Source organism: Entelurus aequoreus, linkage group LG09 (assembly GCF_033978785.1).
Source record: "Entelurus aequoreus isolate RoL-2023_Sb linkage group LG09, RoL_Eaeq_v1.1, whole genome shotgun sequence".
NCBI lineage: Eukaryota > Metazoa > Chordata > Actinopteri > Syngnathiformes > Syngnathidae > Entelurus > Entelurus aequoreus.
The window spans coordinates 34,738,854-34,765,558 of NC_084739.1; the positions used below are offsets into that span (position 1 = coordinate 34,738,854).

General features: G+C 39.4%; 1 protein-coding gene across 2 annotated transcripts in view; it reads right to left on the bottom strand.

The window, feature by feature from the left end:
* The window catches only part of LOC133657377 (phospholipid phosphatase 4-like), a 190,838-nt gene that overhangs the window by 49,073 nt on the left and 115,060 nt on the right, over positions 1–26,705 (bottom strand). Inside the window, exons 1-3 of one of the 2 annotated variants that reach the window (XM_062058644.1) lie at positions 18,277–18,457; positions 16,638–16,701; positions 11,765–11,889 (exon numbers count right to left, since the gene is read on the bottom strand). In XM_062058644.1, coding sequence (XP_061914628.1) covers positions 11,765–11,889; positions 16,638–16,701; positions 18,277–18,439 — 352 coding nt within the window. In that variant the 5' untranslated portion in view covers positions 18,440–18,457. Of the gene's footprint in view, positions 1–11,764; positions 11,890–16,637; positions 16,702–18,276; positions 18,458–26,705 lie in introns of those variants that run through there. The other variant, XM_062058643.1, reaches the window with a different exon arrangement.

Here is a 26,705-nt window from a genome sequence, read left to right on the forward strand (position 1 = left end):
GAAAGGGAAAAGAAGAAAACCCCGGAAAAAGACGACTCTCCTTGGGAGCAGTAAAACGTTGCTCCTCCTCCTCGCTCCCTCCTGTCTTTCTTTCTCTCTCTCCACTCTCTTCTCCGCATCAAGTCTTTGCCTTGAATGCTTTCGCCTTCTCTTGTGGGGTTGTTAACATTTTAGAGGGCCCCAAAGGGATTGTTATGTGTGTGTGTGTGTGTGTGTGTGTGTGTGTGTGTGTGTGTGTGTGTGTGTGTGTGCTCGCTTTGACAGTTCAGCTTGCCTTGTTGTTGTGTTGTTCTGATAATAAGGAGAGTATTAATCCGTTAACCCATGTCAGGTTTGTATGATGTACATTATAGTTAGGCCTGGGCCGATAGCAAATTTTGCTCAACGACAATATTGATGTAGAAAATATTGCTGATTAATGATATTATTTTCAACATTATTTTGAGAACAAATTAACTAATTAATTAATTGATAATGAAAGTACACCCTTTAAAATGCAATAAACGTGCATTCATTGTAAACTTTAACATTAAAATCACAACCAAAGGCAATAAAATAGGTTTTGTCTCTGTCCCCTTGTGTGGTGTTCGGGTCTGTGGGACCCGTTTTCATTTTTTATTAAAAAAAAAATGATATAATTAATTAATTTTTCAAACTGAGACTCACTGACTTTGGCTCATTTTCTGTGAAGAACATATATCAGAATACATATTTAATAACCACACACCATACACCCCCCCTATACATTTCTATTACATATAAGATGTCCGGGTCCACTGGACCCGGGGCTAATAGAAGTGTGGAAATTGATGTTCTGTGTACTACACGCACACACGCACGCACGCACGCACGCACGCACACACACACACACACACACAGCAGGCCTAGACAGGAGGAGGACATAGTGTAGGTACACAGAACATCAGAGGGCGAAATGTGCGAGAAAATGAGAGCAGACAGTGTTGACAAACAATGTTGCAACCTTATGTGGGAGCCACAGGTGCAGAAACACAAAAGAAGGTTTGATTGTGAGGCATTAAAAGCCACAAAACGCAACAGGTCCATCAGACCCACAAACGCTGGCTGAGTAACAACAATATGAACATTACACAAGGGTTAAGGAGGGGGTGGAGGACCGTCAAATAAACACAACTAAAATTAATAGGATAGCTAAATGAAGTTATTGTGACCAAAATTATCACATCACCATTATTATTGCAGTATTATTGAATGTGCCCAAAAAGTATTATACCTGTCACATTGTGTTGGTGACGAACCCCAAAATGCAGAGAAGGCAGGATTTGTGCGGGAAAACATGATTTAATGTCCATAAAAATAAGGCAAAACACAAATCAGGAAACAGGCGCAGCAAACTGGAGACAGGGAACAGGAACGAGCAAACAGGAACTAGGAATAACTAACGGCTAACTGGATACAGCTAACAGGACAACAAGACGCTAGGAGACAGCAAACTGTAAATAGCTATAGGAACTAGTAAACAGGAACAGCTTACTGCAAACAAAGACATCAACAAGTATCAGCTCGAACAACAATAATCCAGCACAGACTGGATGGCAAGGCAGGTTTAAATAGCATCTGTCTGATTGACACCAGGTGTGGCCAGGTGCCAATCAGCCATAGCTGAGGGAACACAGCACTCAGGGAGAAAAGCAGGAAACAACCAAAATAAGAGCGCTGACAGGAAACAAAGACAAACACAGAGGAAAAACTAAAACATAACCAAACTGTCAGGGACAAGCCTGACAGTAGCCCCCCTTCCCATAACGGATACCAGACGTTCTAGAAACCCCTCCCCCCAAAAAAGAAACATTCCAAAGTCACGGGAGGGTGGAGGGAGGACAAGGCGGTGGGCCGCCAGGCCAAGTGTCCCCGCAACCAGCAGGGAAGAGTCAGGTGGCGACGGCGAGTTGAACTCCACCGCAATTGGTGAGGCGGTCACCCATGAAACGACCACATTCGTGGCCGACGAGAGGTTGGCGGCGCCCTCTGCTGGCCCACCGGGGAGGATGGTTGCGCCCTCTGCTGCTGGCCCACCGGAGAGGATGGTGGCGCCCTCTGCTGCTGGCCCACCGGAGAGGATGGTGGTGCCCTCTGCCGGCCCACTATTTATTTTATCTAAAATAAATAGCCATGCAATATACTTTCTTGGTAGAGAAAACGTCAAATAATGATCTGGCTTTAAACGAGCCATCCATCCATTTTCTACCGCTAGTCCCTTACGGGGTAGCGGGGGGTGCTGGAGACTATCTCAGCTGCATTCGGGCGGTAGGCGGGGTACACCCTGGACAAGTCGCCACCTCATCACAGGGCCAACACAGATAGACAGACAACATTCACACTCACATTCAAACACTAGGGCCAATTTAGTGTTGCCAATCAACCTATCCCCAGGTGCATGTCTTTGGAGGTGGAAGGAAGCCGGAGGACCCGGAGGGAACCCACACAGTCACAGAGAGAACATGCAAACTCCACACAGAAAGATGCTTAGCGCAGGTTTGAACCCAGGACCTTTGTATTGTGAGGCCATATTATTTGTATTTGTGTTTAAATATCTTTAACTTCTACCATTTTGATTTGTAAATGTGGAATGCTTTTTCATAGATGGAAATTGTGTGATCAGTTGGTTTTACTTCCGGTGTATGTGACGTCATGCGAGTTTACTTCCTGTTAAACACACCGTCTATTTCAATGCAAAACTGTGACGTTTATATCGATCACTTTGTGCAGAGACTGCACAGCCTTGATGTACAATTTGAATTCTGTAGCTCAGTTGTTTAGACAGTAATATGTTTATACAACTTTAGATTGGGGTATGACTATAGGGGTGTAACGATTCGTTTTAACAATGATTTGATTAAATTCAGAGTTAGTGGTTGCCGATATGATTCAGGGACGATATTTTTTTTTAGAACAATACGATCCAAAACGATCCAGTGAGTAGACTTTTTGGCAAAAATATATCAAGCAGTCTAACTGTGAAATAAATACTGGATAGTGCAGGTGTAAGCATACTTTTGTTTATGTATATTTACAAGTTAGCATTAAAATAAAATCCATCTGTCGTCATGTCTTTCTTGATGCTTGTGAACCAAAAAAGTGCATTTCCCCTTTAACATTAAATCCAATGTTTTCCTTTTTCTAGTATCGACAAACTCGATGAATTCCCTTTAAAAATGATCTTGGATTAATGCGTATCTCCTGGAAAGGAAACTTGCCGAGAACAAATCGATGTGGTTGAATCTAGGAATATAAATCAATATATCGATTAATCGTTACACACCATATATATATATATATATATATATATATATATATATATATATATATATATATATATATATATATATATATATATATACATACATACATACATACATACATATATATATATATATATATATATATATATATATATATATATATATATATATATATATATATATATATATATATATATATATATTGTATCTTTAGAACATATATTACAAAAATATTCCTCAAAATTGTTATGGCTCCAGCTCGCTCAGTGACCTAATTCTAATAATATTTCTTCTGTACTGATATCTAGCTGATATATTTTTATATATGTAATTAAAACCTCCACATGATGTCAATGAAGGGCTGTATAACAGTTTTAACACACCCCAGTACATATCTGAAAACATATTGAGCAGTTTAAAATGCTGGTAGACTTATAGGGCTGTCAGATTCTTATAGACGACTTAAGAATTGTCTCAAAAAATTCACACAGATGAACAAGATTTGTGGAATCAAACACATTTCTATGAGCATATTCAATAATTTACATATTAACTTTTTTATTAAAGCATAAAAACAGTTTGCTGTCACATCAAAAACACAAACAAACCAAAAACTTTGCAAGAATCGACTAGCAATAAGACGAGGCCTGTTAAACAAAGATTAGATAAAAATAGGTTCTGCTTAGAACATAGGTCAGTCATGTCCAGAGTCAATGGTAGTATATTGTGTACAAATTAAGTTCAAGAAGGTCAGAAATCGACTATTTCTGTTATCTAACCTCACACAAGATATTGTTATAATTTTTACTCCAGCCTTGCCGGTGATCCTTCACTTCCCATAATTTTCTTCTTTCTGGTTTGCGGAGAAAGCGATGCATACTGTATGCTTCTCTATGTACATTTTTAAGGTTCTCTATAAAATGTGTTTAATGTTAATATTTTTTTGTGTGTCTGGAATGCCATCCATCTATCCATTGTCTACCGCTTGTCCGGATTCATTCAATTCACATTATTACTTATCAGAAAAATTGCTTTGGTTTGCATATGATTCGGTCTTCATATTACAAACATAAAAAAGGTGTGACTGTGTTTTTGTTATGTTCAAAGTGAGCACACTACTGGATGGCAATGAAATACATTAAAAAACTACTTAACAGTTTTTTTGTACACAAGCAGTTACTATACATTTGGAATTTAATGATGCATCTTAATTCAATGTGGAAATATGCAATTTATAGTTCCTTAGATATATTTGTTTGAACCAAAACTATTTCCTCACAAATGTTTTTAGATTTTTATTTGATGATTGCAATTAAATTAAAAGTGATATTAATTCTAAGAGTATTTTTTAAGATATACATAATAGCTTAGTGTTTTCTTTTGGACACTACTAAATTCTGTATGGCCGAAAGCAAAGCATTCCAAGCCTGCAAATCACAGCTGGACAAAAGGAAAACACTTGAATAATTAAAGGCCCTTATGAGGTAAGAACAGCAAGGGAGGAACTTTAATAAAGTTTCTGGATACAAAAAACTGTTTAAAAACAAACTGGGTGAATATGTTTGTTATAGAGGTAACACAGTTACAGTATGTGCTAAATGATATGCGGTCATAAGATGTAAAAAGAACGGGGTTGGTCGCTCTTTTGTTTTGATTTCGGGGGTGCAGGCCCTCTGCTCCTCTTACTTGTAACACACACACACACACACACACACACACACAAACACACACATATAAAACTTCGAGGGATTGTCCCGCAAGAAGGCATGGTGGGGGGATGAGGATGCCTCTATGGGGCTCCAGTCCTCCTGACTTGTCCCCTGCTCGCCCATCCCTCAATTTTAACTGCATGTTAGACACTTAGGGTTTGGGGGGCTCGGTATGGTAGGGACCAGAGGTGTGGACTCGAGTCACATGACTTGGACTCGAGTCAGACTCGAATCATGAATTTGATGACTTCCGACTCGACTTGACAAAATGTAAAGAGACTTGAAACTCGACTTAGACTTTAACATCAATTACTTGTGACTTCACTTGAAATTGAGCCTTTTGACTTGACAAGACTTGCTACTTTCCTCGAAACCCAAAGACTAAAAAGTTATTCAGGAGCACTCCGTATCTTTCATTGTGTACGTGTGTGTCTGTCAGCGTGTGTGCTGCCTGTCAGTACAACATCCAATCAAATTAGATCCACATTGTTTTCATCCCACAGCTTTCATCCAATCAAATTGCAGGACAACCAACGAAGAAGAGCTGTCAAACAATGCGCCAGTGAGGAAAAATTATGCCAGTGATAGTTTCGTTCGGGTATAAAAACTACGACTTGGTCAACAAAAAACGAATTGCAGTAAGCAAAACATGCGGTTCGAAGATTACACACGGAGACGCAACAACTTGTATAGCTCGGTTGGTAGAGCGGCCGTGCCAGCAACTTGAGGGTTGCAGGTTCGATCCCCGCTTCCGCCATCCTAGTCACTGCCGTTGTGTCCTTGGGCAAGACACTTTACCCACCTGCTCCCAGTGCCACCCACACTGGTTTAAATGTAACTTAGATATTGGGTTTCACAATGTAAAGCGCTTTGAGTCACTTGAGAAAAAGCGCTATATAAATGTAATTCACAATTCACTTCACTTCCAACTTCGTTCGACATTTGAAGTTTCACAAAGAACGGTAAATTTTGAATGTAAGCTAACGTTTATTGGCTAAGTAACGTAACTTTTATTTGCTGTGTAGTTAAATCAGTGAGGCTGTAAACTCACTGCTAACGTTATAACCATAGACAACTTATAAGGAGACGCAGCATTGAGCGCTACTGCCGCTGACGAGACGCGGGGCCGCCATCTTGGAGTGGTGATCCGCTCCACTCAGTGCAATTCATTTGGCAGGAGCAATGAACTGTCAGCGCATTTAATTAATCTTACCTCAATGAATACCACTGATTTTCACACGTTTTTTGTCATACGTGTAGCTATGATAAAGGAGTTTTATTATTCAAATTTTGCTTAACAGTAATAGAATATTCTTATATGCTATAAGTGACCAGACGTCCGAGATCAAAACTGGGAATATAATGTGAATTACATTTAGTGTGAAGTGAAGTGAATTACATTTATATAGCGCTTTTTCTCAAGTGACTCAAAGCGCTTTACATTGTGAAACCCAATATCTAAGTTATATTTAAACCAGTGTGGGTGGCACTGGGAGCAGGTGGGTAAAGTGTCTTGCCCAAGGACACAACGGCAGTGACTAGGATGGCGGAAGCGGGGATCGAACCTGCAACCCTCAAGTTGCTGGCACGGCCGCCCTACCAACCGAGCTATACCGCCCCAGAAAAGGGGGAAAAAACGGTCAGCTATTTTTAAATTCAAGAAACAATATGATTAGGTTATATATACATGCGTATATCCTACATAAACAATGTATGAATACATTAGATATCTATATATCCAGAGGTGGGTAGTAACGCGCTACATTTACTCTGTTACATCTACTTGAGTAACTTTTGGGATAAATTGTACTTCTAAGAGTAGTTTTAATGCAACATACTTTTACTTTTACTTGAGTATATTTATAGAGAAGAAACGCTACTTTTACTCCGCTACTTTTATGTACATTCAGCTCGCTACTCGCTACTCATTTTTATCGATCTGTTAATGTACGCTTTGTTTGTTTTGGTCTGTCAGACAGACCTTCAAACTGCCTGCGTTTCACCAAATACAGTCACTGGTGACGTTTCACTCCGTTTCACTCCGTTTCACCAATCAGATACAGTCACTGGTGATGTTTGACTCCGTTCCACCAATCAGATGCAGTCACTGGTGACGTTTGACTCGGTTTCACCAATCAAACAGAGCCAGGCAGTCACATGACCGTCACACGTGAACCCTGACTTAAACAAGTTGAAAAATGTATTGGGGTGTTACTATTTAGTGGTCAATTGTATGGAATATGTACTGTACTGTGCAATCTACTAATAAAAGTTTCAATCAATCAATCAAAAGTGTGAAGGAAAAAAGACACTTTTTTATTTCAACCGTACTTCCCGTCAAAAGCCTAAAGACTGACCGCACAGTTCCTGTCTTCACAATAAAAGTGCCGCTCCATCGCGCCTGCGCTAACAAAATAAGAATCTCCAAAAGCCAGCGCAAACAAGCTAGCAAGCTACGGAGTTTGCCGCCAATGTATTTCTTGTAAAGTGTATAAAAACGAATATGGAAGCTGGACAAATAAGATGCCAAAAACCAACCACTTTCATGTGGTATAGGACATAAAGGAGGAACTTTTTTTCTCCTCAATTTGAAAACGTGGACGTTATCAGCACTGCTGTCTGATTCCAATCAATGCAAGTCATCAGAATCAGGTAATACACCAACTTATATTCTTGTCTTCATGAAAGAAAGGAATCTATATGTTAAACATGCATGTATATTCATTAAAACACCTTTAACGTGAACAAAAACGGCAAAATAAATAAATATAAATTATATACTGTATGCCCTGCGATGAGGTGGCGACTTGTCCAGGGTGTACCCCGCCTTCCGCCCGATTGTAGCTGAGATAGGCTCCAGCGCCCCCCGCGACCCCGAAGGGAATAAGCGGTAGAAAATGGATGGATATATACTGTATATATCAATGTATTTATATATATATATATATATATATATATATATATATATATATATATATATATATATATATATATATATATATATATATATATATATATATATATATATATATATATGATATGTGTGTGTATGTTACTCATCAGTTACTCAGTACTTGAGTAGTTTTTTCACAACATACTTTTTACTTTTACTCAAGTAAATATTTGGGTGACTACTCCTTACTTTTACTTGAGTAATACATCTCTAAAGTAACAGTACTCTTAATTGAGTACAATTTCTGGCTACTCTACCCACCTCTGTAATATATCTTAGGGACCTGTAGACTGTATCTACAGTTTGTATGTTGCTGCAGCAGCAGAGTTTATTATGTCTCACTACTTTGCATTTATATTTTGTATTACATTCTTCCCTTAAATGATAATGTTTACAGTGATTGTTTTGTATGTATTTTTTATGTACTGTATGTCGCTTTGGATAAAAGTGTCTGCCAAATACTTAAACATAAACATATATAAAGACCTGAAAGTCTTTATATTAGCTAAAACCACCAATTTGTTTCACTGGATTCAGAATAAAACCAAATTCTGTCTTACGCAACAATGTTAGTATTTGAATATTGTTACTTGAAGACTTATTCCTGGTTACAATTATACTGAAAAGAAAGTATTGTCTTATACTTTGCCTAAAATGAGAATGCATCATAATCAGTGGTGGCTGGTGAATTTTGTTTTAGGTGGGGCTGAAAGTTTGTAAACCAAACCCCTGTAGGGGGGTCATCCTCCTCCAGAAGATTTCTTTGTGATTTTCACATACAAATATTGAAGATCTTTGCTCCTTCTCAACTCTGTGGTGATATTCTTTTCACAAAATACAACCAATAGTATGTTAATGTTAAATCTTACTTGTGAAAAGTAATCCCCCGATTCCTATTTTCAACAGTCCGCTCATTTGAGCAGGAAAACGCTGAACACCAGCCCGGCATCTTTGTTTTCTACCTGTCAACTGTCAGTTTAGGCTGCTCGCTGGCTCCTCATCACCACTTCAAGATGGCGGCCGAATTTCTCGCGTCAAAGCAGCCAATGCTGCGTCTACTTATAAGATGTCTATGGTTATAACATCATTGCAAACACGGCAATCTGTTGCGTCCACTTCAGTTTGCTACCTTATTCATACTTTTTGTCAAGTGATTTTTTTTTAAGCAGGGTTGCATGAGGTACAAATATAAAACGTTACGTTAGTCAATGTATCACACAGAGTAACATAACGTTAGACGGCGATCAGCAGTACCGCATATTTTAGCCACCTACAAAAAGACAAACATAGTCAAATAAAGGTCAGTTAAAATGTATACTATATTAAGAATATGTGTTCATATTGCATAGGGCCCTGACATCTAAAAAGTACAACTCTGTTCATTGTTATGTTCATGTATTTGTTATGTTTTTCATGTGTACGCACACATCAACACACATACGGTATGAGATGAGATCAATGAGATAAGGTAAGAACAGGATAGAAACTGCTGTGGAACTAGTTACAATGCAATATGCCATGGAAATACAATGTTAACACTTTTGTGCAAATAAGTACAGTTGCACTTGTTTTTTCAAATATGTTTATTCTGTAAAGGAATGAGTTAAATGTTTAAAATGACTGGTTAATAGTGCTATCATGAAGTGCAATGTCAGTACTATCTTTTTTCCTGCAATTTCAAATGCACTTGTTTTAATAAATAAATACAGCGTTTTAAAAGCATACACAATCTGTGTAAATATATTAGTCTGTGGTTAAAATGACAAAACTCAAAATGCAGGACTTGGGACTTGACTTGAGACTTTCCAGTCTTGACTTAGGACTTGACTCGGGACTTGCCTGTCTTGACTCGGGACTTGACTCGGGACTTGAGGGCAAAGAATTGAGACTTACTTATGACTTGCAAAACAATGACTTGGTCCCACCTCTGGTAGGGACCCACTAAGGCCTTGATGTTCTCCAATTATTCGTCCCCACAAGCATACATATCTCCCTCACGCTACAATACACACATCAATAGGGACTGGAGGTCGGCTGTAATGGCCGACCAAATTTTAAATACACAGTAGACACTCTGGGGGCCTTATACTGTACACTCCCACATCACATGCATGGGTGGGTTGGGGTTCAGGAGTGCGGCGTGCCCCTCATTGCCTCCTCGGCCGGCGCGGACTTCGGGGACAGGGGTGGGTGGGTGAAGTTATCGGCTGGTTCGCCTGTGTATGGATTTGTTTGTTTATATATGTGTGTGTATGTATATGTGTACGTATGTATGCATGTGTGCATATATATATATATATATATATATATATATATATATATATATATATATATATATATATATATATATATATATATATATATATATGTGTGTATGTATGTATATATGGATGTGTATATATCATTTTTTTTTGGGGGGGGGGGGGCGCCCTCAGTGCCTGCTTGTCCGGCGGGGGTTGGCGCCTCAGGCTACTGCAGCCGGGCTGCGTGTCTGGGGCCCCTGGGTCCCACCGTCCACCCCATCCGGATGGGGCCTCTGCTGGGTCTTGTCCCCGCTGCAGAACTCTACAGTGCTGCCAGTCGGCCAGCTGCTGGGGTAGTGACCTTGTTTGTCAGCATGTCTGTGATTGCCTAACTTTTTTTTTCCTTCTTTTTCTCTTCCATCAGGGGGCTACAGTGGGGCTGGTGGTCCCTTGTTCCCTGAACACCGCACCTGCTGTTTCGGATTGGGCTCTCTGGGGCCATACTTTGGTTCCCGCACACACTGGGAGACAAACATATTGTACATACAAATTCGCATACATACTCACGTACACACAATTATCCATACACACATATGTATATTTATTCATTTATTCATGCATACGCGCACACATTGGTACTTACCCACATACATATGTACCTACGCTCGTACATACATACACATTCACGGTACATACATCCACAAGCACATTCACTGTACACACATACATACATACACATACATACATACACTCATGAGTATAATCATGTTTCATCAAACATATATTAACGTTGTTCCACTAAGGGGTAACTGGGTAAAACACTACACACCGACAAAGCTTAACCTATAGATACTATAACAATCTACAAGGTTAATACAGTTTGCTTCTCCTTATTCCCTTCCATTTAACTGCTTTCTTTTTTTAATTCAAGTTATCATTACATATATGTATTGTTGCATTTGAAACAATTATATTGTTGATAATGGAGGTAATTATTATTATTATTCATTATTAATAGTGGTATTTATATTAGTATTTGTATTGCTCCATTTGTAGTGCAATAACGTTCATTGTCATTTCTGTGTTATTGATATTTACTTCACTAACTGCTTCTTTGCCATCACTTTGTTTTATGATACTTGTACATATCTTATTTACTGATGCTGTTATGCTGTTGTTGGTATTGTTGTTGTTGTTTTTGTTGCTGTCTCTCTTTCTTATCCCCTTTCGTCCCTGCAATATCTCCCTCTGTCTTCCTTTTTTTTCCTTTTTCTATCCCCTCCTGCTCCGGTCCGGCTCCGCCAAACATTAATACAAATCTATTTAATAAAGTCAAACACAAATAAGGCAACAAGAGAAGTATCCCACACGTTTCTTTTGTAAAGTAAACCTGTACAACAAATAGGATTTGTCTGAGTAGCTGAACAGGACAAAACAAAAGATGTAAAAAGAACAACATCCAGTTATCTTACATGGAAATATCTTTTTAAAAAAAAGTTACGTTATGTAGCATATGATATACTGCATATCACTTTCTGTCGTGTTAGACACGGTGGAAATGACGTTGCTGCTACTCACAGGAGGAATGACTACTGGGAAAACTCTTGCGCCCCTCTGAGACCAGATGTGGTTCTCCAGTGCACAGCATCTTTGCATTCACCTGACCATCTGGGAAACACCGCTGGAAATAGTCAGGCCTAGGTCTGAGGAAGAAAACAGAAATACTCATTACTTTTCATCTATCTGTCCATTTTCTACACCTCTTGTCCTCATTCGGTGGGTGAGCTGGAGCCTATCCCAGTTGACACTAAAATGGACACTAGTCAATCACATATAGACAAAAAACATTTCACATTCATCCATGGCTGTAGACTAGTCCATGGTGTATGCTAATTCGTACATAAAGTCAGCTGGGATAAGCTCCATCTCAACCATGACTGTAATTAGGATAAGTGGTATAGTAATTGCATGTACATGTTTATGGACTATGCAAATAAAGCCACCCAAGCATAGGAATACCATGCAAACTCCATGCATACATGTCTGAGCCAGATTATATCCCAGAACCTCCTGACTGTGAGGCAGAAATGCTAACCACAAGTTTTATTTTCGTTGAATTAATTGTGTATGAATGTGCTAATTATGTAGCTGACAGAAATATCACCATGCTGCCTACAAACCACATGGTGTTTTTGAAAAACTGAACTGCTCTAGGCAGGGGCGTCAAAAGTAAAGATGTTGTACAGGGGCCCCAACACATGGGTGCCCCTAGCCTTCTGTAAATTTTTAAGTTGTTTTCTGTCATGGAAGTATGTAAGTTATATAAAAAAAATGATGTTATATTTGTTAAGATGAATAAAAAATATATATATAAAAAACATTTTTATATATATATATATATATATATATATATATATATATATATATATATATATATATATATATATATATATATATATATATATATATATATATATATATATATATATATATATATATATATATATAAATATCAATATATAAATTGAACAATAATAAGGTTGCTTGAATTTAATTACAAAGTGTTTCGGACTACCTACACCCCCATTCAAAAACCAAAATGGTTTAGAGTTAAAACCTAACTTCGAACACATCACTTAACACAGACGTCCCAATGTCATCAAAGTTCTCTTTTCACACACAGCACAAATATTTTTGTAACAAGGATGAGGTGAAGAAGAAAGCTAAACATTCTGTATAATAATTCTCTGTGGCAGCATAGAAGAAAGTTGTGTACAAGTTTCTCTTTTGCATCTCATAGCCCATGACTTTGGTTTATTCGAGGACCGTCAATTGAACATAGAAACAGAGGTGTCACAAGTTTTTAAAGACATGGGGAGGCTTGGACAAATACTGTGTTGTACATTCGTGCTGCAATGATTAGTGGATTTTGTCGACGAATATCGACAATAAAGTTTGTCGCAGACAATTAAAATTGTCTACAATAGTCGTGACGTCATCACTCGTGCTTTCCGGCCAGAAGTGGGTCACTCACAAAAACATTGCCAGTGATAATGTTATGATCCGCTGCCCGGATCATGTTATGTTTGGTTTTTGGACTCCCTAAGTTCCTGTTTTGTGCACCCCTGGGTTTGTTTTCTGTTACCATGGGTGCTTATTGTCTTCACCTGTCTCTGATTGGTGTTCGGGACGCTCACCTGTTTCCCGAGCACTGATCAGAGTGATATTTAATCCTGCCTTTTCCGGTCGGTCAGTCAGTCTGGTTTCCTAAATTGCGTCACGCAACAGATGACGACGGTTTTGATTCCTGCTCTTTACATAATAGCTTCCACGCTAGGTTCTTTTGTTATGCTAGCTTTCACACTAAGCTCCTTTTGTTTAAAAGCTACCACGCTAGCCCCCGTTAGCTTTGCCTCCCGTGCTATGAGCACGCTTAGCTTTTTCCTGCCTGATTTATTGGTAAATAAATCATTTCCTACCTGTACGCTGTGTCCGAAGTCCGTCTGCATCTTGGGAAAACGACCCCCGCTTAATCATGCGACCAAATCGTTACAGATAACATATAAAATGTGAAGCCATTTCCTCTTATTCTTGTTAAAAACATGAATACCTCGCTCATTTTGCAAAGCGGACCTTATTTTTATGGCAGTACATTTGTGATACGCAAGCATTTAAAGCGGAGACGTGATGTCAGACATTTGAAGGGAGGATGCGGACACAGCCTCGGTAAGAGTGTTAGCTTCTACCTTGCTAGCTAACTATCAAAAGTGTGACAAAGTTGTGTGAAAAATAACTTAAACTATAATTTTACCCAGTCAGCCAGCTAAACGTTGTCTACATCAATTCAAGTCCTTTTACAATGCTGTAAAAAAGGGCAAATTAATAAACGCAAACTGCATGCGCACACACACACAGACATGCACACACACGCACACAAACAAACAAACAAACACACACACACACACACACACGTACACACAAAGACAGACAGGCATCAATGCGGAGGTATCATAATATTAAACATACAATCTATTAAAGGCCTACTGAAATGATTTTTATTTATTTAAACGGGGATAGCAGATCCATTCTATGTGTCATACTTGATCATTTCGCGATATTGCCATATTTTTGCTGAAAGGATTTAGTAGAGAACATCGACGATAAAGTTCACAACTTTTGGTCGCTGATAAAAAAAAAGCCTTGCCTGTACCGGAAGTAGCGTGACGTCACAGGTTGAAAGGCTCCTCACATTTCCCCATTGTTTACAATGCAGCGAGAGCGATTCGGACCGAGAAAGCGACGATTAACCCATTCATTTGAGCGAGGATGAAATATTCGTGGATGAGGAACGTGAGAGTGAAGGACTAGAGTGCAGTGCAGGACGTATCATTTTTCGCCCTGACCGTAACTTAGGTACAAGGATTCCACACTTTCTCCTTTTTCTATTGTGGATCACAGATTTGTATTTTAAACCACCTCGGATACTATATCCTCTTGAAAATGAGAGTCGAGAACGCGAAATGGACATTCACAGTGACTTTTATCTCCACGACAATACATCGGCGAAACTCTTTAGCTACGGAGCTAACGTGATAGCATCAGGCTTAAATGCAGATAGAAACAAAATAAATAAACCCCTGACTGGAATGATGGACAGAAAATCAACAATACTATTAAACCATGGACCTGTAAATACACGGTTAATGCTTTCCAGCTTGGCGAAGCTTAACAATGCTGTTGCTAACGACGCCATTGAAGCTAACTTAGCAACGGGACCTCACAGAGCTATGCTAAAAACATTAGCTATCCACCTACGCCAGCCAGCCCTCATCTGCTCATCAACACCCGTGCTCACCTGCGTTCCAGTGATCGACGGCGCGACGAAGGACTTCACCCGATCATAGATGCGGTCGGCGGCCCGGAGACGGAGGAAGACAAGGTGAGGTTGGCGGCTAGCGCGTCTGCTATCCATCTCAAAGTCCTCCTGGTTGTGTTGCTGTAGTCCGCCGCTAATACACCGATCCCACCTACAACTTTCTTTTTTGCAGTCTTCATTGTTCATTAAACAAATTGCAAAAGATTCACCAACACAGATGTCCAGAATACTGTGGAATTTTGAGATGAAAACCAAGCTTTTTGTGTTGGATTCAATGGGGTCCGCATACTTCCGTTTCAACGATTGACGTCACGCGCATACGTCATCATACATAGACGTTTTCAACCGGAAGTTTAGCGGGAAATTTAAAATTGCACTTTATAAGTTAACCCGGCCGTATTGGCATGTGTTGCAATGTTAAGATTTCATCATTGATATGTAAAATATCAGACCGTGTGGTCGGTAGTAGTGGGTTTCAGTAGGCCTTTAAATACACATTGAGTCTTTTAAAATGCTAAAACTGCCAAGAGTTAATCAATAATCAATTTACCAGTTTGCAGCTTTTTAAAGAAAGTCAAGCACAAATACAAATAGACGTACAATAAACGAGTAAAATAAACCACATTTCAGGGGTAATAATGGATGAGAAAATTAACTGGAAATCTCATAAAAATATACAACATAAAGTGGCAAGAAATACGTCATTAATGAAAAAAGCAAAATATGTTGACGTAATAAAAGCACGTTTTATTGGAAGTTGATGATGTTTAGATGTATGTATAGACACATTAATTAGGTTTATTTAATCAGAAAAACAAACGTCAAAACGACAGCTATTGCATGCATCCGGGCACAGCCGCACACCTCCTTGGTAGCAAAGATGGCGCCTGTTGTTTAGTTGATTATACTTTCTTTTTACACGACTCTGAGCGGTCCGCCCTTTTGGGGCCTCTTAGTGATGGCGGATTCATGTTCCGTACAGCAGTTTGTCCTTCTTCGCTGATCTGGTCGATCTTCTTCGGCTTTGGGGTTGGTCCGTGTGCATTTTGTCAATGTGTGGCAAGAAAAACTTACTTAACTGACCCGAAAGTGATGACGCGAACACAAAACACAGCATGATAGGTAAGTTGTGTCCACAGTGAAGTTGTACTTAACAGTGGATACATTGAGGAAATGGTGTTACTGGTGTTCCTCATATAATGGCCTTCGATGGCAGAGAAGATGTGCAAGGGAAAGAAAGTCAAGTGCAAGGGTGTGTGCAAGTGTGTTTGTGTGTGTGTGTGTGTGTGTGTGTGTGTGCATGGGCGTGAATGTGGCTTAAGGGGCACTGTCATTTATTTTTGGGCACGTAAATACTACTGTATAAATGTTTTGCTTATTTTGGCAGAGTCGGATTGTTTTAAGAACAACTTGTCTCAATTATTGTAACATGGTCAAGTAAATATCCTTAAATTGGTTGTTTTTACAGCTTGTGACAATGGAAATGTACCCTAAACTGTTCTACGACATTAAAAGTTACATATGCAGTCTTTCCACCTTCATTCCATTGTTATTGTTTGAAAAGATATAACATACCTGCCGACAATCAACTTGATGGTGTTTGTGAAGACTCCGTTCAAAGCGAGCGCCAGTGAAACAGCTGCAGGGGGGAAACATTGCAAATCATGTCAAACATGCATTGTCACAGCCTTTTCAACAAACACAAAATCTCTTTAACTGGAAAGAGCCCCCAAAGAGACACTGGTTAAGAGTCTTATGTTAGAGCAGCCGGTGTAACATACACACTTTTTTCATGTAGGCCATGGTAGAGCCTCAAAGTTTACAAGATGTGAAAGCCTCTAAATCTTTAGCTACAGTGTTGCCAAAAAGACAAGAGCAACCCCACCAATTGTCCTTCATCAATGGAGCTGTGACAGTTTAGAATCCATTTGTGTCATTTATCATAATTTGAGCATTGCAAGACACCCAGAAACAAATCACTAACACATCTCAGACCCTACATGACTTTGTTCTATAGTAAATCAGCCGTGGTCCTCTTCTTTATCGTTTTTGAGTAATTTCCCCGCCTGCCTATTGAAGACATTTCGGTCCAGCTTCCTCCAACATCATCCATATCACTTGACAGTTCTACTGTAGTGGTTGTTTGGTTGGGCAATATGGCCAAAAATCTATGGTGCGATATATACTGCAGCCACTTGCGATAACGATGTAAATCACGATATGTTCTTTGGCATATGAATGATAATATAACCATTTTAAAACAGGTTCCCGGTTGCTCCTCTCTATGATTGCTCAATACTTACTGTATTTGTACCAGTGTTCATTTTGTTGGCTAATAACTTTTGTCTTAGTTATCGCCAACAATCGATTTTCCCCTGGCATAAACGAGACACAAACTAATCAAAACAAATGCACATAGACTAAGTCGATTACAAATTTAACTGCGATCAAACGAGCTATAGCGGTGAGCATGGCTTCTTGTCTATTGCGCTTTTGCTCGATGTGTCGCACGATGCATGTTTAGCAGTTCCTCCAGTCATCCAGTGATACTTGAAAATGTAGTTCATATCTGGCCATGGAGGCGAGGATTATAGAAATAGGCATAGAAACGACTGCACAGGCGTTGGCTTACTTGCTAGCCCTCACTCAGGACACAACGTTGCATTGACGGTGCGTTTGTTGCAGCCTGTTACAGCCTGTTGTGCATAGTCTGTGGGACACGGCTTGAACGTGTCATGTGGGCTAGAATTCAAATCACTATCCAAGGACAGATTTACCAAGTCTTGTTTACACAGCAAAAAGGATTTGTTTTTTTTAAACAATTTTCTTAAAATTTAATTTTTTCTTGTTAAATTGTATGGTTTTAGTGCATTGCATTATAAATTGCATTTATTATTTTTACAAAACATTTCATGATTGTGATTTTTTTTTATTCCGTATTTAGCGCTCTATCATTGTGTGTTATGATCCGGTGCTGGATCATAGTTTATTTTGGGTTTTGATTCACTTGTGGTTTAAGTTCTGTTTTAGCACCCCTGTTTTGTGTTTCTTGGCTGTCATGGGCTCTGATTGTTTTCACCTGCCTCTGATTAGTGTTCGGGACGCTCACATGCTGCCGGACACTAATCAGAGAGCCATTTAGTCACTCAGTCTGGTGCTTTTCTGTAACGATGTCGAGGACGAGGAGGCATGGTGATGCGCGGATTGTTCTTACGAGATGATAGCAGGAACTCCGGAGACAGCGTGCAGGTAGGAGATGGTTTATTCTCACCATAAATCATATCCAATACAAAAATACCAAATACAAAACAAGGAAAAACGTGCCGAATAGCCTGGGAAGCCATGGCGAAGCTTAGCACAAGGAAAACCAGAATCATAGGGAATCAATGTGACAGTTGTGTTGAGCAAACAAGAGCACCAGACTGAGTGAGGGGAAAACCAGGACTTAATAGCTCTCTGATTAGTGTCCAGCAGCAGGTGAGCGTCCCAAACACTAATCAGAGGCAGGTGAAAACAATCAGCACCCATGACAACCAAGAAACACAAAACAGGGTTGCTGAAACAGAACTTAAACCACAGGTGAATGAAAACCCAAAATAAACTATGATCCGGCACCGGATCATAATAAATTGCTTGGATTTACATGACATCACGTTTGGCTCACGTCCAGCTCATTAAATATGCGTGGTGGTCATGCTAGCGTCTGTTCTCAATGGGTACTGGGCGCCATTTAGCCTTTTCTTGAAGAAATATGCCCTATGCTTGCGTCGTTTTCGACTGTACAACCCATTCAAATCGCAAAAAGCAAAATGTTTCTTCCGAGTTCCTTGAGAGGTCATCAAGATGGGTGGTAAAGTGCAACATTTTAGGAAAGACGACAAGAAAAGTGTCACACAAAGAACGCATGAGTTTGCAGTGACCACTTCGTTAAAAGTTTGTTTCATATATTTTTAATATACTTTACACAGTGGTGAGCCGTCAGGGCCAGCAAGGCCTTCTCTGCTGGCCTAACATAACCAGAAATCATGATGATAATTAAAGATCAAATGATTTTTTAATTTACTTTCCCTAAATATCTAGAAGTATTCATATTTTCTTTATGTCATATTATGCTCCTTCCAGCGCTGTTGTTTTTAGGTTATAGAGTTGTTATCTAATCATAATTCAGCTAGCTTATGTTGCCATGCTTTACCAAATCTGCCCAAAGCCTTCAAAATTAACAATGCGGGCGTCTATGCACTGTTAGTGAATGGTCACAAACATTTGACAGACAGTTGCGATAGCCAATCAGATCAGGAGTTGTCAGTAAGGCCTTCTAGCTGGCCTAAGGCAGATATATATTATGATGTTATGAGCTAGGTAACATAAGAACTCCATTACCCAGCATGCCACAGTACTGAAGCGCATGCGCAGTAGCCCCTGGATGTTTTTGATGAGCATGCTGTAGAGTAAACTTTAAGAACTCAGCCAAAACGCCTCGTCTGCATCTTTTATGATTAGACAAGACAATACATATATTTGCAAGGCCATTTTCAAAAAGGATATTTAAAAATAAAACTACATCTTGTGGGACGATGTCGGCCAACCCCGGAAGCTCGAATGGGTGCTACAGTTTGTAAGGTCAAATTTTTTATTTATTTATTTTTTTCACGTTTAATATGTTTTTTGCAATTTTAATTTTGACAGTACCACATAAGCTATTTTTTAAATGCGGCATAAAATAATCTGTTTTGTACACTGTTGGTGGTGTTCAATACCCAGTAGTGCATACATGTGTTTCTGTATAGTATTTCTCCAGCAATGGTCACGTGGTGATATACATTATGGTACTTAGAGAGGTAATCATTGAAGTCGGACATTACTGAAGGCCTAGGTGGGAAACGCACGGCCCGCCACTGAGTTTACATGTTTAGTATTTCCCATTGATGTATTATCTTTATATTGTTTGTATTTTAATTCTTAACAAACAGAAACCGGAAAGTCAGGGACAATGATACCTTGTCAGGAAAGGTACTCCTGCGTCTCCCCTTTTGTTTATTTTGTACACAAATGTGTCAGAGTGCATAAGACAACAGGACACAAATCAAATCTGGTGCTGATTCGGTAATTGTTAGTTTGTTAAATGGATATGCAGTCACGGGTGTCAGCTGTCTGGTGTTAGTAGTCACTGTTTGTTTACATGGATGCGTCCTCGCAAGACGCAAAGTGAAATCGTGAAATGCAACCTAACCCGAGCAAAAACGATGCATATTTATCTGGGAGAGCCTTGATACCAATTTCCTTGGCCCAGCCACACTAAAAATAAGTTGTAGACCTCCATGCTTTTCCAAGTTTTGATCTGCTTTGTCGTGTAGAATAATGTCTCGAGCACAAGATAGTTTGATATGTCTGGGAACTCCACTGACGGATAACCCTTCATGTCTTTTTTTCGATAAAGGGATCTCTTCCATTGCACAGTTGGATTTTTTGCTCGTATCTGCTTTTTTGCAGGAAGATCTAGGCGGATTGCGTAGTCAAGAGTTTGCGCACTGCTTGCTGCACAACAGCCAGCTTGGCTTGGTTGACCACCACTGTTTTTCCCTCCCGGGAATAAGTCACGTGACAAGCAATTGTTAGAACAATTATTATGACACTCCTCATATGCTAGTGTGAGCATTGACACCAGCGTTCGGAGTGTTAATACAAAAGTGACTACACTACACGACTACATAAAATCACTAGAAATGCTTTTCTTTAAGCCATGATTTAGGAACATTTAAAAAAGTTCAATTAGTGTTCAGCACATACTAATTGGCTTAATGTCATTAGTTTCTGACCAGCTGGTTAATTTTAAGTTGGTTAGAAACTAGACTCTGCGTACACATGTTGACAATTGTGTTCATTAAAAATGAAACACTAACAAGCCTAATAAAAGGGTGCATCCTCTGTTGTGTCCCCAGAAAATAATTTGAAGCACCTTTCAAATACTAATTTTATAACCAGACAACCAATGAATGTTAATTTGTGGAGTTTTACTCCAGTAAGTATAGATATATTACCTTCACAGTGTTCTTACTGTGAATTAAATACAACTTATTTTGTAATAAGTAATGTGATGTGTTGCACTGTATCTGGACGTCTACTTAATTAGCCATCATGCCAATCTCGGGAGATCATTACCAACCAGTGGCCAAGACCTCAATGATTAACCCCATAAACCTGCAGCCCCCCCCGCCCCATGTTGCCAGTGAGGAAGAGCATTGTGTAAATGTTTCTGAACTTGATAATTTGGACAAACTGCACAAATGAGACATAATGTGCCTGATGGGTCTTTAAACTGCAAATGAGATGCTGTCAGAAATCCCATATGGAGGAATCTGCACTTGTGCCAGTCGCCTTGTGTCATATGGAGCTCGGTTTGCTAATTGCTGCTGGAAAATTCATGTGCTTGTGCGTGTTTGTATCGCAAAGCTGACACAGGCAGTGGTTCTGTTCTAGTCTACTTTTGTACGACTTCATCTTGGCATCGATAAAGTATTTTTATGGCACTATAGATTAGCTGGCACGGCTCACTAAAGGCACAACATCCTTGGGAAGGTTTTCATTCAAACTATATTGCCTTTTTCCCAAATACAAATGAGAGGATAGTCATAGTGATCATGTCTGTAACAAAAATAAAGAAAAATACTATAGTTTTATTTGTGGGCAACACCATGAACCATGTGGTTAGAGCATCTGCTTCTCAGCCACTCCAACATTTCTCTGGGGAGTTTGCATGTTCTCCTAGTGCTTGCATGTGTTTTCTCTATTTTCTTCTCACATTCCAAGAACATGCTTAATTGGACACTCAATGTGGGTGTAACAAAACATACTTGTATTCCTCCTTTAAACAGCTCAATCAAATCCCGACTGACTGACTAATTTTGTTTTGGTTTACATTACAGTTATAATAACATAATTTTTATATACATATATTTTTTTTAAACAAATGAGCAAATGTAATGCAATTCTGTACATATTAAGAATGTTGAGACTGTCATTGTGAGTTTAGAATTAACCCCACAATTATTTACATTGTTGAAATATTCGACTTTTTGGGCAGCACGGTGGAGGAGGGGTTAGTGCATCTGCCTCACAATACGAAGGTCCTGAGCAGTCTGGGGTTCAATCCCGGGCTCGGGATCTTACTGTGTGGAGTATGCATGTTCTCCCCGTGACTGCGTGGGTTCCCTCCGGGTACTCCGGCTTTCTCCCACCTCCAAAAACAATGACCTGGGGATAGGTTGTTTGGCAACACTAAATTGGCCCTAGTGTGTGAATGTGAGTGTGAATGTTGTCAGTCTATCTGTGTTGGCCCTGCGATGAGGTGGCGACTTGTCCAGGGTGTACCCCGCCTTCCGCCCGATTGTAGCTGAGATAGGCTCCAGCGCCCCCCGTGACCCCGAAGAGAATAAGCGGTAGAAAATGGATGGATGGATGGATGGAAAATATTCGATTTTAATTGATGATCTTTTATCTGGAAATGAAAACAGCTAAGCAATAAAAGACAGTACAACAGAGTGTTGTTGTTTTTTTAATTAGTTTTTATATTTTAACAAAAAATCTCATGTCCAACACTGTGAATCCTCGTTTTAAATACTGTTTTAGGGATGTCTTTTTAAAATGCACCAAATCAGGGGTTCTCAACTAGCCTCGTCAGGGAACCTAATTTCCACATGGTCTTTAAGTTGTGCATCACTTTTAAAGAGGAAAGAAAAAGTTTAAAATAATTTTTGTTTATGAAATAGCCTTCAAAACACATGTATGTTATATTTTAAAACCAAAAATACACACTGCAGTGTGTGCAAAATGCATTTCAAAGCACATAATTTAGTCGCTCCGGGATTTTGCCATATTGCCATCGCGCCAATTCACGCAAATTTAACCTATCTCCGCACAATATGCATGGAATCAAAATTGTGTCAAATGTCGACAAATTCCCCTAATATTTTGGCCAATCAGCGTCATTTTGAATAATGGAATTTGTCTCCGAGAGGCTCTCAAATGTGCACATCAACTGTCTAATCAAAATGTATGTTTCTTTCTTGTGTGGACCAAGCAAGAACAACAGCACATAACACTGTATTGACTATTTATTGCTTGAATGGTCCAACTGTCATCCTCCCACGAAGTTCAGACCTACTTACTGTTCCTGTCTATAGCACTAAGTTAATTGATTTAATCATTGTTCATGTCAGACAATTGAGAACAGATTCTCATTTGCAATAATGACCCAGTGTGTGAGTGTGAATGTGAATGTTGTCTGTCTATCTGTGTTGGCCCTGTGATGAGGTGGCGACTTGTCCAGGGTGTACCCCGCCTTCCGCCCGAATGCAGCTGAGATAGGCTCCAGCACCCCCCGCGACCCCAAAAGGGACAAGCGGTAGAAAATGGATGGATGGATGGACCTGGCTTAGAGGGAACATTTTCAGGATAGATATGTTGAAGTGTGATGATAATATCTCATTGTCTTTAATTTTTCAATACAAATGACTGCAATTAATTGCTCTGAACAGTTCATAAATGTTTTTAATGTGCGGTGGTAAATGTGTTGGAACATAAATTAATGTTTAAGATGGACAAACGGAAGCGAAAAACAAACACTGAGAATGTCTGTGGACGACAGAGCAGAGAGCAGACAATTAAGAAGCCTTTGACTTCTGTAATCATAATTTATTATTTGCATTATTGGACACATTTACAGTACAGTAGTTGTGCAATGAGCTGCTAGTATGTCATTTTACTGCATTTTAGGATCTACTTTTAAGTAACGTATTTGTTCCCCACTCCTGAGCAAGGGGATGGGTCAAATGCAGAAGACAAATTTCACCACACCCAGTGTGTGTGTGACAATCACTGGTACTTTAACTTTAACTTAACTTAACTATAGGTGTCCTCCTTGGCCTGACGTAGCTTCCTAAGCTGAGGTGTAAAACCAGGGCTTGTTTTTGTATGTGCAGAAGGTCCTGGTCTGCACATACATGTCTTTTCCCCCAGGGATCAATAAAGTACTATATATTGACATAAATATTATATTCTATTCTATTTACAGAAGCTGATGTATGATGTCACAGTGGCAGTGAGTTTTTCCAATATTTTCGTATCCAACGTCAAAGACACTCCAGTCAGTACAATCAAAGCAGGCCTGTAACTGCTGCATTGAGTCCTTTGACCATCTCTTCACAGTCCTCAATACAGACTTAGTGGGATGAGGTGAATCAGGCAGTGATCAGGGAGTCCTACAGTTTCCCGGGGAACAGAGCGATAATTGTCCTTTATTGTTGTGTAGCAGTGGTCAAATGTGTTAGCTCCCCTCCTAATATGCTGTTTGTATTTTTGGAGTTCCGTCTATCCATCCATTTTTTACTGCTTGTCGGCCAGAAGGCGGGGTACACCCTGGACAAGTAGCCACCTCATCGCAGGGCCAACACAGATAGACAGACAACATTCACACTCACATTCACACACTAGAGACCATTTAGTGATGCTAATCAACCTATCCCCAGGTGCATGTCTTTGGAGGTAGGGAACCCACGCATGGGTTAAAGTTAAAAGTTAAAGTCCCAATAATAATCACACACACACTAGGTGTAGTGAAATTATCCTCTGCATTTGACCCATCCCCATGTTCACCCCCTGGGAGGTGAGGGGAGCAGTGAGAAGCAGCGGTGGCCGCGCTCTGGAATCATTTTGGTGATTTAACCCCCAATTCCAACCCTTGATGCTGAGTGCCAAGAAGGGTGGCAATGGGTCCCATTTTTATAGCCTCTGGTATGACTGGGCCAGGATTTGAACTCACAACCTTCCAGTCTCAGGGCGGACACTCTAACGACAAGGCCACTGAGCAGGTCCAAAATTAAATTTGCTGTGTTAAAATCCCCTAGAATTATGAACAAGGGGTCAGGAGGTTTTTTCTCCACGTCTGCAATATGGCCAGCCAGGTGCGGTAACGCTTGTTTACGCAGACCTTAGGCGGGATGTAAACCGACCATAATACAACAAAAGAACTCCTGCGGCGAATAAAACGGTTTACAGTATATAAAAAAAACCTTCTCCAAATGTGGGACACACATCTGCTTCAACACTGTGATGTCTGTGCACCAACTATTGTTTATATGGACGCGTACTCCTCCTCCCTTCGTCTTCCCTGAGAGCTCTTTTACAAGATTCACTCTGAGGAGCTGAATGTCCGCTTTTCTGGAATGTGTCCACTGAGCCAGGTTTTGGTGAAACACAGGGCGACGGCGGCTCTACAAAAAATCCATGTGTCTGGTGTTTAGGAGCAGCAGTTTGTCCATATTTTTAGCCAATGAGCGGACCTTCGCCAGGTGAAGGGATGGAAGTGCAGTGCATAATCCCCAGTGCCTCAGTTTAACGAGCGCACCTACTCCTTTTCCTCATTTTCAGCATCCCCGGCATAGTCAATAGAGCAGGGGTCACCAACCTTTTTGAAACCAAGAGCTACTTCTTGGGTACTGATTAATGCGAAGGGCTACCAGTTTGATACACACTTAAATAAATTGCCAGAAATAGCCAATTTGCTCAATTTACCTTTAACTCTATGTTATTATTAATAATTAATGATATTTATCTTTGTGGAAACACTGATCATCTTAATGATTTCTCACAATAAATATATATAGAAACAGATAAATATCAATATGCAACACTTTATTTTTATATTTTCTCTAAGTGCACATTTTTCAAATTGAACATTTTCAAATGATCACTTCTAAGACAGTCTTGTGAAATCACAATATACAATTTTAACTAGCTAGCCACTAACATTTTTTAACAAATCATGAATTACTTTGCACCATGTTTGTACAAATAATAACTCATGTAAAATACAAAAGTAAACTCTCAAATTTTTAAATAAATCATGTCACACTTTGAACTGGACACCAAATCTGTTATCTGTTTCTTTGTCAGTTAGTGGGAAGCTTGGCATTGCATAGGTATATGTGTTTAAAAATCCTGAAATCATTTTTAAGGTTGTATTTTTTCTCCAAAATTGTCTTTCTGAAAGTTATAAGAAGCAAAGTAAAAAAATAAATGAATATATTTAAACAAGTGAAGACCAAGTCTTTAAAATATTTTCTTGGATTTTCAAATTCTATTTGAGTTTTGTCTCTCTTAGAATTAAAAATGTTGAGCAAAGTGAGACCAGCTTGCTAGTAAATAAATACAATTTAAAAAATAGAGGCAGCTCACTGGTAAGTGCTGCTATTTGAGCTATTTTTAGAACAGGCCAGCGGGCTACTCATCTGGTCTTACGGGCTACCTGGTGCCTGCGGGCACCGCGTTGGTGACCCCTGCAATAGAGAGCTGCTGATTTTCTGGTGAGAATCTCCATGTAACTCTGTAGTGAAAAGAGTTTGGCAGAGGGCTGTCCAATTTTTAATAGTTCACCTCTGGTCAAAGAAACCTTAAAAGGGCAGCACAATACTGCAAAAATAAAGAAAATATGTAACGACTACAAGAGTGCACAGTACCGGGGCAGCTTCATAATCAAAATGTGCTTAAGAATTTGAACACAAATGCAATTTTATTGTCAGAATGTCATCCAGAAACATTTTCAAAGGTTTTGCTTGAATGCAGGTAATTTATTTGCACAAAACTTGA